The sequence below is a fragment of the Anabrus simplex genome, chromosome 1 (assembly GCF_040414725.1).
Source record: "Anabrus simplex isolate iqAnaSimp1 chromosome 1, ASM4041472v1, whole genome shotgun sequence".
NCBI lineage: Eukaryota > Metazoa > Arthropoda > Insecta > Orthoptera > Tettigoniidae > Anabrus > Anabrus simplex.
This window is the reverse complement of record NC_090265.1, coordinates 273230423-273246205: the sequence shown is the minus strand read 5'-3', so window position 1 is coordinate 273246205 and position 15783 is coordinate 273230423. Positions and strand designations below refer to the sequence as shown.

At 38.2% G+C, this 15783-nt stretch overlaps 1 protein-coding gene and 1 pseudogene across 2 annotated transcripts in view; both read left to right on the top strand.

Annotated features, from left to right (window-relative positions):
- The window catches only part of LOC136886804 (uncharacterized), a 225199-nt gene that overhangs the window by 99409 nt on the left and 110007 nt on the right, over window positions 1-15783 (top strand). For both annotated transcript variants that reach the window (XM_067159633.2, XM_067159623.2), the window contains exon 3: window positions 3161-3305. In XM_067159633.2, coding sequence (XP_067015734.2) covers window positions 3161-3305 — 145 coding nt within the window. The remainder of the gene's footprint in view (window positions 1-3160; window positions 3306-15783) is intronic.
- LOC136864889 (craniofacial development protein 2-like) lies at window positions 4132-4848 on the top strand (annotated as a pseudogene).

Genomic DNA, 15783 nt, shown 5'->3' with positions numbered 1-15783 from the left:
AATGAGTTGAATGTTTTCAAGGGTGTTGTGTCGGTGACAGTTTCTGGCATTTTTTTTCTCGTTATAGCCAAAAAATATAACAAACGTCATCTCCAAGTGTTCAGAGATACCTATAAATTTCCGTTTATTTTACCGTCTGTTTAAGGAAACTACCGTATTTTCTCGCGTAATTAACGCCCTTGCATAATTTACGCATCCCAATATTTTTGGGTCCAAAGTGGAGAAAAAGAAATGTCCACGTATTTGACGCACCCACAACTTCGAACATCCATCACTCAGCTCCGGATGCGTTTCGAAATAGAGATGTCAGTACTCAAGTAGCAGGCTTCCTATTGCGAAAGCGGGCATTCCAAACACAGGGCAACGTGCTGTTATTAGCCGTCAGGAAATCCCACTGCACTAGTTTTACGAGTGTTTCGGGTACGGGACATTCTGTGATCTCATAATTGTCAGTCCACAGTATTGGAGTAATACTGCATTATACAAACTCGCGGTGATCAGTTACGCCGAAACATACGGGAATAGAGCAGTGGGCAGCAAGTATTCAGTGTCCAAATCAAACATGCACTACCGCGGTAACAGAAGTGCACTTCAAGCGGCCAACAAGTCTCGCAAAGCATTTCGCGGACCAAAAAGCGGCAAGTTTCCACAAGTAGAGTATCTGCTCAAACATATGATTTTGTTACGCAATATTGGGTAAGCCGTTTCTCACGAAATGCTGTATTTTAAAGAATGAGAAATAGCAGCGGCACATGGAATCAGTGTCTCGGATTTGAAAGTTAGTCGAGGCTTGATTAATTTTATGAAGAGAAATGGACTTTCTCGTCGACGAAGAACAACATTATGCCAAAAAATGACGAATGATTTCAACCATTTTCATCGCTTTGTGATTGAGAAGCGTAAAGTGAAGGAATATTTGATCTCCCTTATAGGAACCGCAGGTCAGACTCCAATCAGTTTCCATATGCCACAAAATCGAACAATCGAAAAGAAAGGAATATGCAGTGTTATCGTCCGCGCTCCGGAAGCAAGAAACAATGATGTACTGGTACTGCAATGCTTGCTGTAACAGCTGATGGCAGAAAGCTTGCACCTTACATTGTTCTAAAATGAAAAACAATGCTTAAAGTTAAATTTCCGCGAGTGATCCACGTTTGTACTGTATTCAAGAAAAAGGATGGATGGACACGTCACTCGTACAAGATTGGATACGAACGGTTTGGGGTAATGTAGTAGGGTCCCTCCTTCGATGCCCGGCCCATCTCGTATTGGACAGTTTTCTTTTTTTGCCGGTATGTCATTCAGGTCGTATTATCAGCTCGTAATGAGAAGAATATTTTCTAGTATCGGTACTTCATACCCACCTGTCCAACTTTCCTGATGTACCCTATTTGACTTTTCAGAAAAAATCTCACGTCGGAATTTTACGCCAAATGACGATAACCGCAAATGAGTTGAACCAATTGTGTTTATATTATATTTGATGTATCTTTTAAAAGTAAATGAATTGTAAATAATTTGTAAAGATCTGAAGTCCTTGAATAATTTATGCATCCGAAGTTTTCGCCTGTATTTTTCTTCAAAAATGTGCGTTAATTACGCGAGAAAATACGGTATTATGCATTTTGTTGCGTGTGTCGGTGTGACATAAATATTATTATTCGTATGTAAGTGTCAAAAATGAGAGTTATTAGGTAAATTTTTTGTGACCATTTTTATGTTTTCTTAGTTGAAGTTTTTAAATTTAATGGTCAATTCGCATTGTAACTGTAGATATGTATGCCTTTTATCCTGACCTTTTTTCACATAGACTGTGGTGGAATATATGTGATGAAATCCAAGAATTAAAAAAAAGTCTTCCTATTTTTGGTTTCTAAAAGTTGGCAGGTATGGTAATGTATTATTTCTAGAAAGATGAACAGAAAAATCATTATAAAATGGTACTTAAATTTCTGATGAAAGTGGATCTCTCCGTCGATGACTGAATCTGCTCACATGGTGATCTACTTATATGGCAATCTGCTTTCAGTCGCTATCTCCCCATGTTAGATAATGCCTACATCTTAGTTCTTCATGTTGACAGTAAAGTCGATATCCATAATCCTGTAGATTGCTCCTTCGGATGATGGGTGAAACATCCTGGCGAAGATTATCGAACATGTAGAGGTCCTCTTCTCTCTAGACTGGATAAGAGCTGAAACTGGCACAAACATTTTAGACTGTATTCTCACACACAACCACGTGGAAAATATCGAAGAATAGTACGTAACTTAGTTCTCGAAAATCTGCTTCACTCGACGACTACCAGAAGATAAGAGATAAGAGAGGGTTTATTCCTAAAACACAGGTATTTTATTATTTACATGCGGTGTGTGTGTGTGTGTCTATGTCGTCTCGTAATTGGACATCGTACTTTCACCTGTCAGATTCACATAATTCTAGATATTACTGTCTCCAGAATATTCCACACGCGCTGCTAATGATGTCAGTATATTGTACATCAGCGTAAAAACAATCACCTCTATTAGGCAACAACTTCTCTGAAATACCGTGTTTTGTTGGAACCAGCAGTGGTCTTTTAATACAGGTTTTACTGTGCTACTGGATAACCATCCTCTCATAACACTAATCAGAGAGAAAATGGAGGAGGTCCAACACTTTGAAAAATAAACGTATGAGGAAACGAAGGGGAAGGACCACGAAGCTTGTGAAGATGATAGGCAAACCTAGTAATTTAAGGGCCAGAATATAACAAAAGTGTATTAGGAAGGTCAAAGAAAAAAATGAAAGTGAGGAGCCCAACACACATAAGTGGAAGCAATAGCAGACTCAGGTAGGGCCCTGTGGTCGCCAGCCCATGCTCCTAAGCTGAGAGCCACTGGCCCCCTTTCAGTTGCCCTTTATGACAGGCAGGGGGTACTGTGAACATATTCTACTGCCCTCACCATCAGGGGGAAGGTAGTGGGATCTTGAGTTGTAGAAGTAAGATGAGAGAAGTATATAGGTGACATTGATTATACTCAGTGTTTGTTTGCTAAGAAAGTAGAAGAGGCAGAGAGGCCTGAATGGAGATTTATAGAGACAGTGTATCATTCGCCGAGACTTAAAAGATGTAGAAATGGATTGAGATATATTTTGACTTGACTTTTTCTCTTTTCAGCGTTGCGTTGTATCTTTGTCTAAGGAGTTAGAAATGCAGAGAAACATATTGGAAAAGGCCAGTGAATTTCTTAAAGATATTTCATTCTGTGCTGAAAAAGAAGCAGCTTTGAAATCTCAGTGTAACACGATTGAAGATGTTTTGAGTAAGTACCAACCTTTTTTATTGTGATGATGATGATGATGATGGTCATTTAAAGAATTTATTTTACGAATTAAATCCAGTATTGTTGGATTTTAGGAAAATTAACAAGTATCAAAGAAATGTTTTTACCAAGTTATTCATAATATGTAATTTGGGAGTGGGGGACAATGCCTAATAGAATTGTAGCGATTTTATAACTCTCACTCTTTTGTCTGTGTCATTTCTTTGCAATAGGCTGGGCAAAAATGGCTGGATGGATTGAGCTTAAATTTGGTGTGAGAATAACTGAGATACTGGATTCATATGGAGGCCTGTTTTTTTTTTTTTTTTTTTTTTAATTTTAATTTAACCATGTAACCTTGCTGCGGTGGGCAGGCTTGTATGTCCCAATGAAACAGATAGCTGAGCCACAGGTGCAACCATATCGGATGGGTATCTGTTGAGAGACCAGGCTAATGAATGGTTCATCGAAAGGGGGGGTTAGCAGCCTTTCGGATGTTTCAAGGGCGGCAGTCTAAATGATTGACTGATATGGCCGTGTAATAATACTCAACATGGCTTAGCTGTGTTGATACAGCTACACGGCTGAAAGCAATAGGAAACTACAGCCGTTACTAACTCCCGAGGACATGCAGCTCTCTCTGTATGAATGATTTACTGATGATGGCTTCCTTGGAGGTAAACTAGTCCCCCATTTGGATCTCCAGGTGGGGACTACAAGAGAGGGGGCGATCATCAGGAAGATGGATACTGGCATTCTACGAGTCGGAGCGGGGAATGTTAGAAGTTTGAATCGTTGTGGTAGGTTAGAGAATCTTAAAACGGAGATGACTAGATTAAAGTTAGATGTAGTTGGTATAAGTGAAGTACGTTGGCAGGAAGAACAGGATTTTTGGTCCAGCAACTACCGAATTATCAACACAAAAACAAACAGGGGAAATGCAGGAGTTGGTTTAATAATGAAAAAGAAAATAGGGCAGCGGGTAAGCTACTATGACCAACATAGTGAAAGAATTATTGTCGTCAAGGTAGACACCAAACTAATGCCCACCACAATAGTGCAGGTCTATATGCCTACTAGTTCAGCGGATGATGAGGAAATCAAAAGAATATATGAAGAGGTAGAAGATTTAATACAATATGTAAAAGGTGACGAGAATCTAATTGTGATGGGAGGCTGGAATGCAGTGGTAGGCCCAGGAAGAGAAGGTAATACAGTAGGAGAATTCGGATTGGGACAAAGGAACAAAAGAGGAAGTCGGCTGGTTGAATTCTGCACTGATCATAATTTAGTCATTGCTAATACTTGGTTCAAACACCACAAACGGCGGCTGTATACGTAGACGAGACTTGGAGACACTGGAAGGTATCAAATAGATTTCGTTATGATTAGGCAGAGATTCAGAAACCAGGTGTTGGATTGGCAAACTTTTCCAGTAGCAGACTTGGATTCTGACCACACCTTGTTGCTCATGAAATGCCATCTGAAGTTGAAGAAATTGAAGAAAGGAAAGAATGCAAAAAGGTGGGATCTAGACAAGTTGAAAGAAAAGAGTGTGGGGGATTGTTTCAAGGAACATGTTGCACAAGGGCTAAATGAAAAGGCTGAGGGAAACACAATAGAGGAAAAGTGGATAGTCATGAAAAATGAAGTCAGTAGGGATGCTGAAGAAATGTTAGGAAGGAAGAAATGATCAACTAAGAATCAGTGGATAACTCAGGAGATACTAGACCTAATTGATGAACGACGAAAATACAAGAATGCTAGAAGTGAAGAGGGCAGAAAAGAATACAGGTGATAAAAGAATGAAGTGGACAGAAAGTGCAAGGTAGCTAAGGAAGAATGGCTGAAGGAGAAGTGCAGGGATGTAGAAGGTTGTATGGTCCTAGGAAAGGTAGATGCTGTGTACAGGAAAATCAAGGAAATCTTTGGAGAAAGGAAATCTTAGGTATATGAATATTAAGAGCTCAGATAGAAAGCAACTTCTAGGGAAAGAAAACAAAGCAGAAAGATGGCAGAAACGTATCCAACAGTTGTATAAAGGTAAAGATGCAGATAATTTGTTTCTGGAACAAGAAGAGGGTGTTGAGTCTGATGAAATGGGAGACCCAATTTTGAGGTCAGAGTTTAGTAGAGCTGTGAGAGACCTAAATAGGAACAAGGCACCTGGAATTGATGACATTCCCTCTGAATTATTGACTGCCTTAGGAGAAATCAGCATGGCAAGGTTATTCCATTTAGTGTGCAAGATGTATGAGATAGGAGAAGTGCCATCCGATTTTCGGCAGGATGTTGTTATACCTGTTCCCAAGAAAGCCGGTGCTGACATGTGTGAAAACTACCGCACCATTAGTTTAGTATCGCATGCCTGCAAAATGTTAACACTTAATTATTTACAGAAGAATGGAAAGACAAGTTGAAGCTGAGTTGGGAGAAGATCCATTTGGCTTCAGAAGAAATGTAGGAACACGTGAAGCAATCCTGACTTTACGTCTGATCTTAGAGGATTGAATTACGAAGGACAAGCCCACGTACAGGGTGTTCGTAGATCTAGAACTGGCATTCGATAATGTTGATTCGACCACGCTATTTAAGATTCTGAAGGTGATTGGGAGCAGATACCGAGAACGAAGAATTAACTACAATCTGTATAAAAATCAGTCTGCAGTGATAAGAATCGAGGGCTTTGAAAAAGAAGCAGTAATCGAGAAAGGAGTGAGGCAAGACTGCAGTTTGTCCCCCCTGCTTTTCAGTGCTTACATAGAACAGGCAGTAAAGGAAATCAAATAGGAATTTGTAAAGGGAATCACAATCCAAGGAGAGGAAATCAAGACCTTGAGATTTGCCGATGATATTGTTATTTTATCTGAGACTGCGGAAGATCTTGAGAAGCTGCTGAATGGTATGGAACGAAGTCTTGGGTAAGGAGTACTGGATGAAAATAAACAAGCCCAAAACAAAAGTAATGTAGTGCAGTCGAACGAAGGCAGGTGATGCAGAAAATATTAGATTAGGAAATTAAGTCTTAAAGGAAGTGGATGAATATTGTTACTTGGATAGTAAAATAACTAATGATGGCAGAAGTAAGGAGGACATAAAATGCAGATTAGCACAAACAAGGAAGAGCTTTCTTAAGTAAAGAAATTTGCTCACTTCGAATATTGATACAGTATAGGAATTAGAAAGATGTTTCTGAAGACTTTCATCTGGAGTGTGGCATTGTATGGAAGTGAAACATGGATGATAACTAGCTCAGAAAGAAAGAAAATAGAAGCTTTAGAAATGGGGTGTTACAGAAGAATGCCGAAGGTGAGATGGATGGATCAAATCACGAATGGAGAGATACTGAATCAAATTGGCGAGAGGAGATCGATTTGGCTAAATTTGACGAGAAGAAGAGATAGAATAATAGGACATATCTTAAGACACCCAGGACTTGTTCAGTTGGTTTTTGAAGGAAGTGTAAGCGATAAGAACAGTAGGGGTAGAACAAGATATGAATATGACAAGCAGATTAGAGCAGATATAGGAAGCAATAGTTACGTAGAAATGAAAAGGTTAGCACAGGATAGGGTGGCATGGAGAGCTGCATCAAACCAGTCTATGGACTGATGACTCAAACAACACCACCACCACCACCATATCTTAAACAGTTTTCCATCTGCTCATCTACTCGTCTGAACCTTTTCTTCATGCGATAGTTCTTATAAATGAAATTTGTTGATCGACTGTCTGATTTAAATCAACTTTCTTAGTAGTGGTAGTAATAATAATAATAATAATAATAATAATGTTGTTGGGGTTTTATGTCCCTGTATGTCCCATTAACTATTTGTACGGTTTTTGGAGGCACTGAGGTGCCAGAATTTTGTCCCGCAGGAGTTATTTAACGTGCTAATAAATCTACTGACATGAGGCCGACGTACATGAGCACCTTCACGTACCACCAGACTGAGGCAGGATTAAACCTGTCAAGTTGGGCTCAAAAGAACTGCGCTCTACCGTCTGAGCTACTCACCCCTGCAACTTCCTTTTTAACTATTCAGTAATGTCTGATGAACTTTTTGATTGTTATTTCACTTAACAGGGATTCTGCAATAAGACTGTTGACCATCTTGTCATTAATCCGAAAGATTACAGGCAGCAGTGAGAAAGAGGAAAGAAGAGAGAGAGGAATCCGACTTGGAAGGCATTTGTGCTATTTCAGATTCTAATAAAATTAGGTCATGTAATTTTTTATTTTCTTAAATATATTGCCTTTTCACAACAGGGCTGCCGACAGTAGGGTTTGAATCTACTATCTTCTGGATACAAGCTCACAGCTGCGCGCCCCTAACCGCATGGCCAACTTGTCCGGTGAATTTCATTTTATTCAGGTTTTAAAGGTGTGAATATTTCCTTATATGTGTTGTTGTGAATAATTTATTACGTATTTACATTTAGCCCATAACTTCAAATCCATCACCCTTTTGTAACTTGTTTCTTTTCTGAAATGTTAAATATCCAGATGTGATATGTCATCCGCTTGTTGTTTATACGTCATGGAGAGTAAGTAAAATTTGTCAAGAATCAAGAATCTTTATTTGCCATTGACCATATTCAGGGTGATTAATTTGAAAGTTCAGAGCGGAGTGCCGAGGATTAGGTGCGCTGGGAAGCGGAGACAGCGAGCGCAGTGCCCACCATGACAAGGCATAGTCGGCTGAAAGAAGCGGCATGATTACGTCTATAGAAACTAAACGAAACTTAACTCACCGGCTACATAGATGCTCTGGGCAAATAAGTAAATGAATAAACAAATAAATAAATCAACTAGGAAATTAACCTGAACTTGCCAGTAATAAACAAACAAATAAATAAATAAATAAATCAACTAGGAAATTAAACTGAACTCACCAGTATTTACAGACGATGCTGAAAGTGATCTTCAGCTGCAATGCAAGCAAGCTTCACATCTTGTAATGAGATTTCGAAACAGACTTTGTAGTTTATGGACATCGATAGAAAGCACAATGTTCCTAATTTCAGTTTTTAATTCTTCTGCAGTTCGAGGATTATTCCTGTAAACTTTTCCTTTAAGATTTCCCTATAGATAAAAATCACATGTGATTAAATCAGGCGAACGAGGGGGCCATAAAACATTACTGATGATCTGATCATCATGGAACATTTCCCGTAATCGCCGCATAGAGCTACGCACCGTATGGGCCGTTGCAGTATCCTGCTGGAAATAGCCGTGCCTTTTCTCTTCTTCAGTCAGTTCAGCAAAAAATGGTTCCAGAATGTTGTGAATATAACGGTCAGAAGTAATCGTGTCCTGAAAAAATATCGGACCGATAATTCGTCGGGCACTGATGGCGCACCACACACCCACCTTTACGTCGTGCAGAGGTCTCGGCTGTAAAATGTGCCGGTTGTCTGTATCCCAGATTCTATTGTTCTGTGAATTGACATATCCACTCAAATGAAACCAGGCTTCATCGCTCATAAAAAGAAAGTTCGGATCCACAATACCATCGTGGACACTATTCATTAGCCAATTGCAAAATTTTATTCTTGCATTGAAATCTGTAGGCAGTATGCTATGGACTGAATGAGTCTGATAAGATCCTAAATGTAACAATTTTGTTGCATTATGTGCTGAAGAAGGTGAAATACCACTTTCCTGAGCTACTCTCCAAAGCGACTTATGTGGACTGACCTGGAGTTTTGCCTGTATATCTTCTAACCTCTCCTGTGTGAGAGCTGTTCTCCTTCGCTTCTTTTTCTTATTGCTTACGGAACCAGTACTACGCCACTTGTAAACGAGCTGATGCACGTAACGTTTTTATGGTACTGTCGCACTGGGAAATTGTTTACGGAATTTTCGAAGGCACCTTTTAACTGGTTTCTTCTTCTTGTGCAAATTACACTCGACCATAAATATTCTTTGCGCTATAGTGTATTTAACCATCATGATAATAACCTCACAACACACCTTAAAAGTCCAATAGTTTCTAGCGAACTGAGGGATAGAGTGCTAAACAGCTGCACGCTGGTAGTGAACACTTCTTATCTCACCGGTGTTAACAGAAGCCACATGGCGCTCGCTTGGGACTTCCCACGGCATGCGAGCAGAAGTCTGAACACTTAAATTATTCTCCCTGTACAATGAAATAGGCTTCGTCAACTGATAATAATTTAGTACTCAAGGCTAAATGAATGTACACCTTTTATTAAAACTTAATATTAACATTATGCATTTCTAAGAATTCAGAGGTTTTATAAAATTGATTTTCTATTAACCAATCATACATTTTTCTTTTAAAATTACTTACAGGAGTGGACCGTGCAGAATGTGGTAATTTATTAAATAATCTTAAACAACTGATTTTATGTGGGTGAGCAGTTTTTGACAGCCTTTGAATTGGGATGTCAATGTCTGCTTTGCCCAAGTATCATGAAGGTGAATGTTTCCCCTAGTACTGAATTCATTTATGTTGTTTTTAACATATCTCAAAGATATATAAATATACAAATTTATAATTGTCAGTATTTTAAGCTTAATGAAGAGAGGTTGACAGTGGTCAATTGCACCAGCCGTACACATTGTTCGGACAACCTTTTTTTGTATTAGAAGAATATTATATACATAAAGAAGAATGCCCCCATAATAACAGTCCATAAGTAATGTGTGACTGGAAGAGACCAAAATATGCCTTAGGTAGTCAGTCACTGCTAACTAAATCCCTCAATTTCCATATCAGATAAGCCACTCGTGATATTTTTTTATAAACATGATCAATGTGTGTTTCCCAGTTCAGTTTGGCATCAATATGAAATCCCAAAAGTTTGACAGACTGACTTTCAATATCTTTGGATAATCCTAGTGTGAGAAATTGAGTTTTATCCTGATTGCACAACAGCCTATTGGATGAAAACCAATGCATTGCAGTTGCAAGAGCTTCCTGTGACATCTGATTCAAACCTGAGATGCTCTGGTGTTTTGTAATTAACATTGTATCGTCCGTGCACGATATAAGAGCATGACATTTGACATTTTGCGGTAAAACATTTGACTGCCAGATTGAATAAAAATGGACCGAGGACAGAGCCCTGTGGCACACCAGTTGTATCTTTCTTAAAAGTGGAATACCCTTTTTAATTGAGACAAACTGATATCTGTTATTTAAGTATGACTTAATTATGTTCAGTGAGGGATACTCGACACCATACATCTCAAGCTTTGCAAGTAAAATTTCATGATTAGTACAATCAAAAGCTTTAGTTAGATCACTTAACACCAAAGAGATCACCTGCTTGTTTTCAAAAGATGTTAATATCTGATTAACAATTTCAAGAACAGCAGTAGTACATTTACCTTAGATTCTTAGATTTAAAAAAAACATTTACCTTGTCGAAACCCAAACTGACAGTCGGATAGGAGATTGTAAGTTTCAAAATAGTTACTAAGTTGATTGTACAAAAGTGATTCAAATATTTTAGAAATTATTGGAACAATTGAGACTGCACAACAGTTCTGAAGAAATTCTTTGTCCCCACTTTTAAATACTGGAATAATTTTAGAAATTTTAAGTAGATCAGGAAAAACTTCAAACTCTAAACACTTATTTTAAAAAAAAGTTAGAGGTTCAGAAATCAAATGTATTATTCTTTTGATGATGTAATTAGATAACCAATAACTCTTTAGAGTTTGATAATTTTAAGCTAACTTTAATTACTTCATCAGATGTGATTTCAACTCAATGGAAAGTGTTTTGACAGGGAGGTTGATTGCGAAGAATGTCACTCGCAGGTGTACCTGTTGCCTTAATTTGATCTCCGATTTCTTTTACAGAGTTTAAGAAATAATTATTCAGTTCTTCTGGATCGAGAAATGTCTTGAGTTTGAGTAGGGATGTTTTCTTGTACTATAACATCCCATGCCACCTTGCATTTGTTGGGTGCATTCTCAATATATTTTTCACAAGTTAAAGTTTTGGCATGGGTAAGTTTTCTTTTATATAACTTTTTTAGCTTTATACACGCTATTCTGCTCGGTTTCTCCTTGACAAGAGTTTTTTATAAATTCTATACAGCAAAAGCCTTCTTTCTCTATACCGAGTCAATTCATCGGTATACCAGTTCAACTTCTTGATTTTAAGTTTACCATTATGACTAATTTTTACCAGTGGTGAACATAAATGCCACAATTCAACCATTTTTATCTAAAAAGTTTCCAAATACAGTTTCAATATAATTTTCTCCCATTTGAAATTCAAATACAAAGCCCCAGTTAATTTATTATTATAAGATATTAGAATCGTTCCGTATTGAAGGTTTTCACTTTACAAAGGCGAAAAATGAGAGTATCCTCCTAGTTTTTTCCTTGTCACAGGCTTTTCGCCTGCACGTCATATCAGGCTTGGTTTCTCAAAAATGTTTGCTCCCGCTCCCCTCCTGACCAATTTAATGTGATGGGTTTCTACAAGGATGATTTTTGACAGTGATTTCAACCTGTTTGTTATTGTTACTAAGCAATATTTTGTAAACTATGAGGTCCACAACCTCACCATGTGCTACTATTGTTCATTTCCGTCTGCATCATTTGTTTTTTCACTCCTTTGTTTTCTTAGGTTAACACAGTTTTTAGTTTCAATTATTATTTTAAATTAACACCTTTTCACTGAATTTTGTCGCAGTGAGTTGTTTTTGCTCCGCATATTGATGTAAATATTGTATATTTGTACTAATTTTGTTTCCGTCTAGGCTCTCTTTTGTTTGTTTTATCATTTGCTCCTTCATTATGTTTTTTAGCATTTTTTCAACTTATATTATGTAAATTATTTCAAATCTCCCCTCATTTTTCACTGAAGATGGCTCAAACGAGCCGAAACATGTTTGAATTTGTTTACTCCGTCTAATGACGGAATATTTATTGTATTGAATTAGGAGGATACTCTCATTTTTCACCTTTGTAAAGCCCAGTTAATTTGTTTCAGATTTTCAATAAATATGTTAATATGATCATCACCCTGACTTTTTACCCACATCAGAACAGGTTCATTATTGTAAATTATGTGAGGCTGGTTAAGATATAATGATATAAGCAAGGGGTCATGATCTGCAAAACCCCCATCGACAAGTCTATAGAAATCTCTCAAAAAATTTACAATAATATTATCCAAGCATACATTACTACGTGTAGGTAGCTTGTTTGTGCAAGTTAAATTTAGAGTTCTTAGTAAATTCAGAAAATTTCTAGGAATCTGCCCATCTGAATATGCCATCTCTGTTAAAATCCCCACAAACAGCAACTTCGGCCTTAAACTTCAAAATTTTTTCTATTATTAATTCAAAATTCTTAAGAAATACATAAGCACCGGCATTTGGAGATCTATAAAAATCCATATCACCATGGCATTTCATCTACATATCTACACCAGTGGCATCCAGCAACAGTCTGTGGTAATCGTGGCAATCAGGCGAGGTAAAGACAGTTCCTAGACAACCCCATGTGCTCAGAGATTCTCCAATCAACATGGAGACCGTGGATGGATACACGATGTTCTTTGTTTACATCAGTTTTGGTTCTCTTGATACCGCAGAATAGTTATCGCACACTTTTTTGTCTCTCTTCTGTGAGACCGGTATTATTATTCCCTTTTCCCAGTCTTCTGGCACATGTTTCTGTTTCCATATGCACTTTAATAATGTGTACATCCATTGTAGTCCAACAGGTTTAGCAGGCTTTATCATTTCTACACTAATTTCATCAATTCCTGGTGCCTTCCCTATTTTAATTTTACGGACTGCTAATTCCACCTCTAACATTGTTATATCATCTACTGTTGAGTCATTGCACTTTATTGCTACTGTCTCCTCTGCCCAATTTCTCACATTTAGCTGCTTATCAAAATACTCCTTTTACCTTCTCTTTATTTCTTCTGGATGTCTTACCAACTCTCCACCTTCATCTTTCATCAGCTTTGTAAAATGTATAATTCCATACAGCATTCTTTTACTACCAGCTCTATCTGTTTCAATCCTTTCTGTAAATTCTTCCCAACTTTTCTTACCAATTTCTTATATTTCCTTTTATTATTAAGATATTTCCGTTTACTTGCTTCCTTTTTTTAAATATCTATTCCATTCTTGCCATGCTTTCTTCTATTCTTTCACTGCTTCTCTCACCTTCTCATTCCGCCCTGGTGTCTCCTTTTCTTTCACTCTTATCAGTGTTCTACTACAGGCACACACTGCCCCCTTGGCCGATGACCTTCGATGTTAGGCCCCTTTAAACAACAAGCATCATCATCATCATCATCATCATCACACTGCCCCACTTACAAATGCCTTTTTGAAGTTGGACCATTCCTCTTTCACATTTCATACTTCAGTAACTGGAATTTGTTTCAGTCTCTCTAGAAATTCTTAAGTATTGTGCACCTCACTGCACACACGCCTACCTATTAACACAAATATTTACCTCATGGACTGGTCGGAACAGGCTAAAACAGCCCGGAGCTTGATTCGTACCTCATCAATCAACGATAAGAAGCAGAAAGGTGATAACCCGCATCCCCAAATAAAAGAACGGGATCAAAACCATAAATTAACACGAATAGGAATTCAAATAAAAACGTAAAGTGAACAAAAATTAAGAGGTGATACAGAAAAGAGATTACTTACTGTGACCGTTCATCACATCATCAGGTGTATATCATGGCACTCTACAGTTCAAATATGCCATTTTCTGCGCTATTCTGTGTTAATTAGCGTCCAAGTTAGCCCACGTTTACCATTCCCGGGATGCGAGTGGTGCGCCGCGACTCCAAGGGGCTTGGCTCTAGTTACGCGTACTCACTGTAAGCGAGTCATACTTTCGCCTGCAAGTAAGAGCATTCTCACTATGGTGCGACAGAGAAGAGCATACCCACACCAAGTTGAGAGAGCGAAGTAGGTCACAGACAATGCATTCAACCCTGTAAAACATTATTTCTTCATTCTTTTTCCTACAAAAACACCACTACCAATCCCCAGACTTCAACTGTTTCAAAAAGATTAATTACAGAAATCGCGTAATACGTGATGGACTTTCGTGACTCAAGGCTCATAAGAATAGGCTAACTTTACGCAAATTTATCACACTAAGAAGTGTTGTACATAATTAAAATGTAACCATGTATGCAGCAAACAAACACCCAACCAGGTGCGGACCAGATATTGAAGGCAAACAGCAGCAGTGAAATCAGAAGTTCCCCGAGCTTAAAACCCTCTCACATGAAGCTACCAAAGAACGCTTCTGAGATTACGTCAAAACGTATGAAGCGATGGTAATGGGAATCGATCAGTGGAAACTGGAGTGAACGAGCTTCAATTTCATACATCAGCTGACCTTGGGAACCGCCGATTAGCGGAGCGATTTTCATAAAGGGGAGGAGTTAGCCCTCTTCACCAGGTCCAACACGGTTTCCCTATTTAAGAAGAGCGATGCAGAACAAGCCACGGTACTTCGATATTTTCATTTGCAGTGTGATATTGTATACGTGGTGAATGATTCTTCAACATTGGTCTTTGTTATGATGTAGTGAAGTTATTGATAATTCAGTAACTATTTGCCAGTGTCTACGAATCTCATAATAATAATAATAATAATAATAATAATAATAATAATAATAATATTGACAGTGAAATAATTGTATATAAATGTGTGGAGTTAGTCGCACTCTCAGACGACGGAATAAAGCTGTGACGATGAATATTCACATTACGTGTGAAACTATAGATTAAACTACACGGGAGTGATTTAAATGTGACACAAAGACTAGTAGAATACGCCTTCGTGAAATCCAGTGTATGAATTCAGTAAGGTCAATGAAATCGTATAGGAGCCTCTTTAACTGTGTAACATCGAATGATAAATTGGGAGACGAACAAGCGGCTCACTGATAGTGAATTTGGAAAAAGGTAGTATCAGCTAAATAACCCTAGTGCAGTAATTAACTCTGTATCCCATAGAGACTAGTGTTAAAATTAGGCCGAGCTGAAATTATACTTGTTATAACATGATCAAGTAGCCAGTGACAGTGGAATCCCGATTATTTGTGACTTAGGGCCTACTTGCTGATAGTAAGTTTGATAGACGAATGAGGGAGAAGTAATGGGCTACAGGGAAAATACCATTACTTGGTCAGGAAACTTGAGTATATCAGTTTTCTCTGATCGAATGGCCGTATAATGTGTAGCAAATTGATACAGTTGTACTAAGTTAAATCCCCACATTTGTGTTGTGTACCAGCAACGTCATCATCCTTGGGAGGAGACCGACGTGCAGGAGGCCTGCACCTATCCAGCACATCGTGGAACATCTAGACCTTCTTAATATAAACGTGAGCCAAGTCATCAAGCGAGCAGCCCATCTACAAACGAACCCCGGACTCTATGCTGTTGATGCTGCCATGGTGTTCAACTAAGGACCCCATGTAGTGCCTGCCGG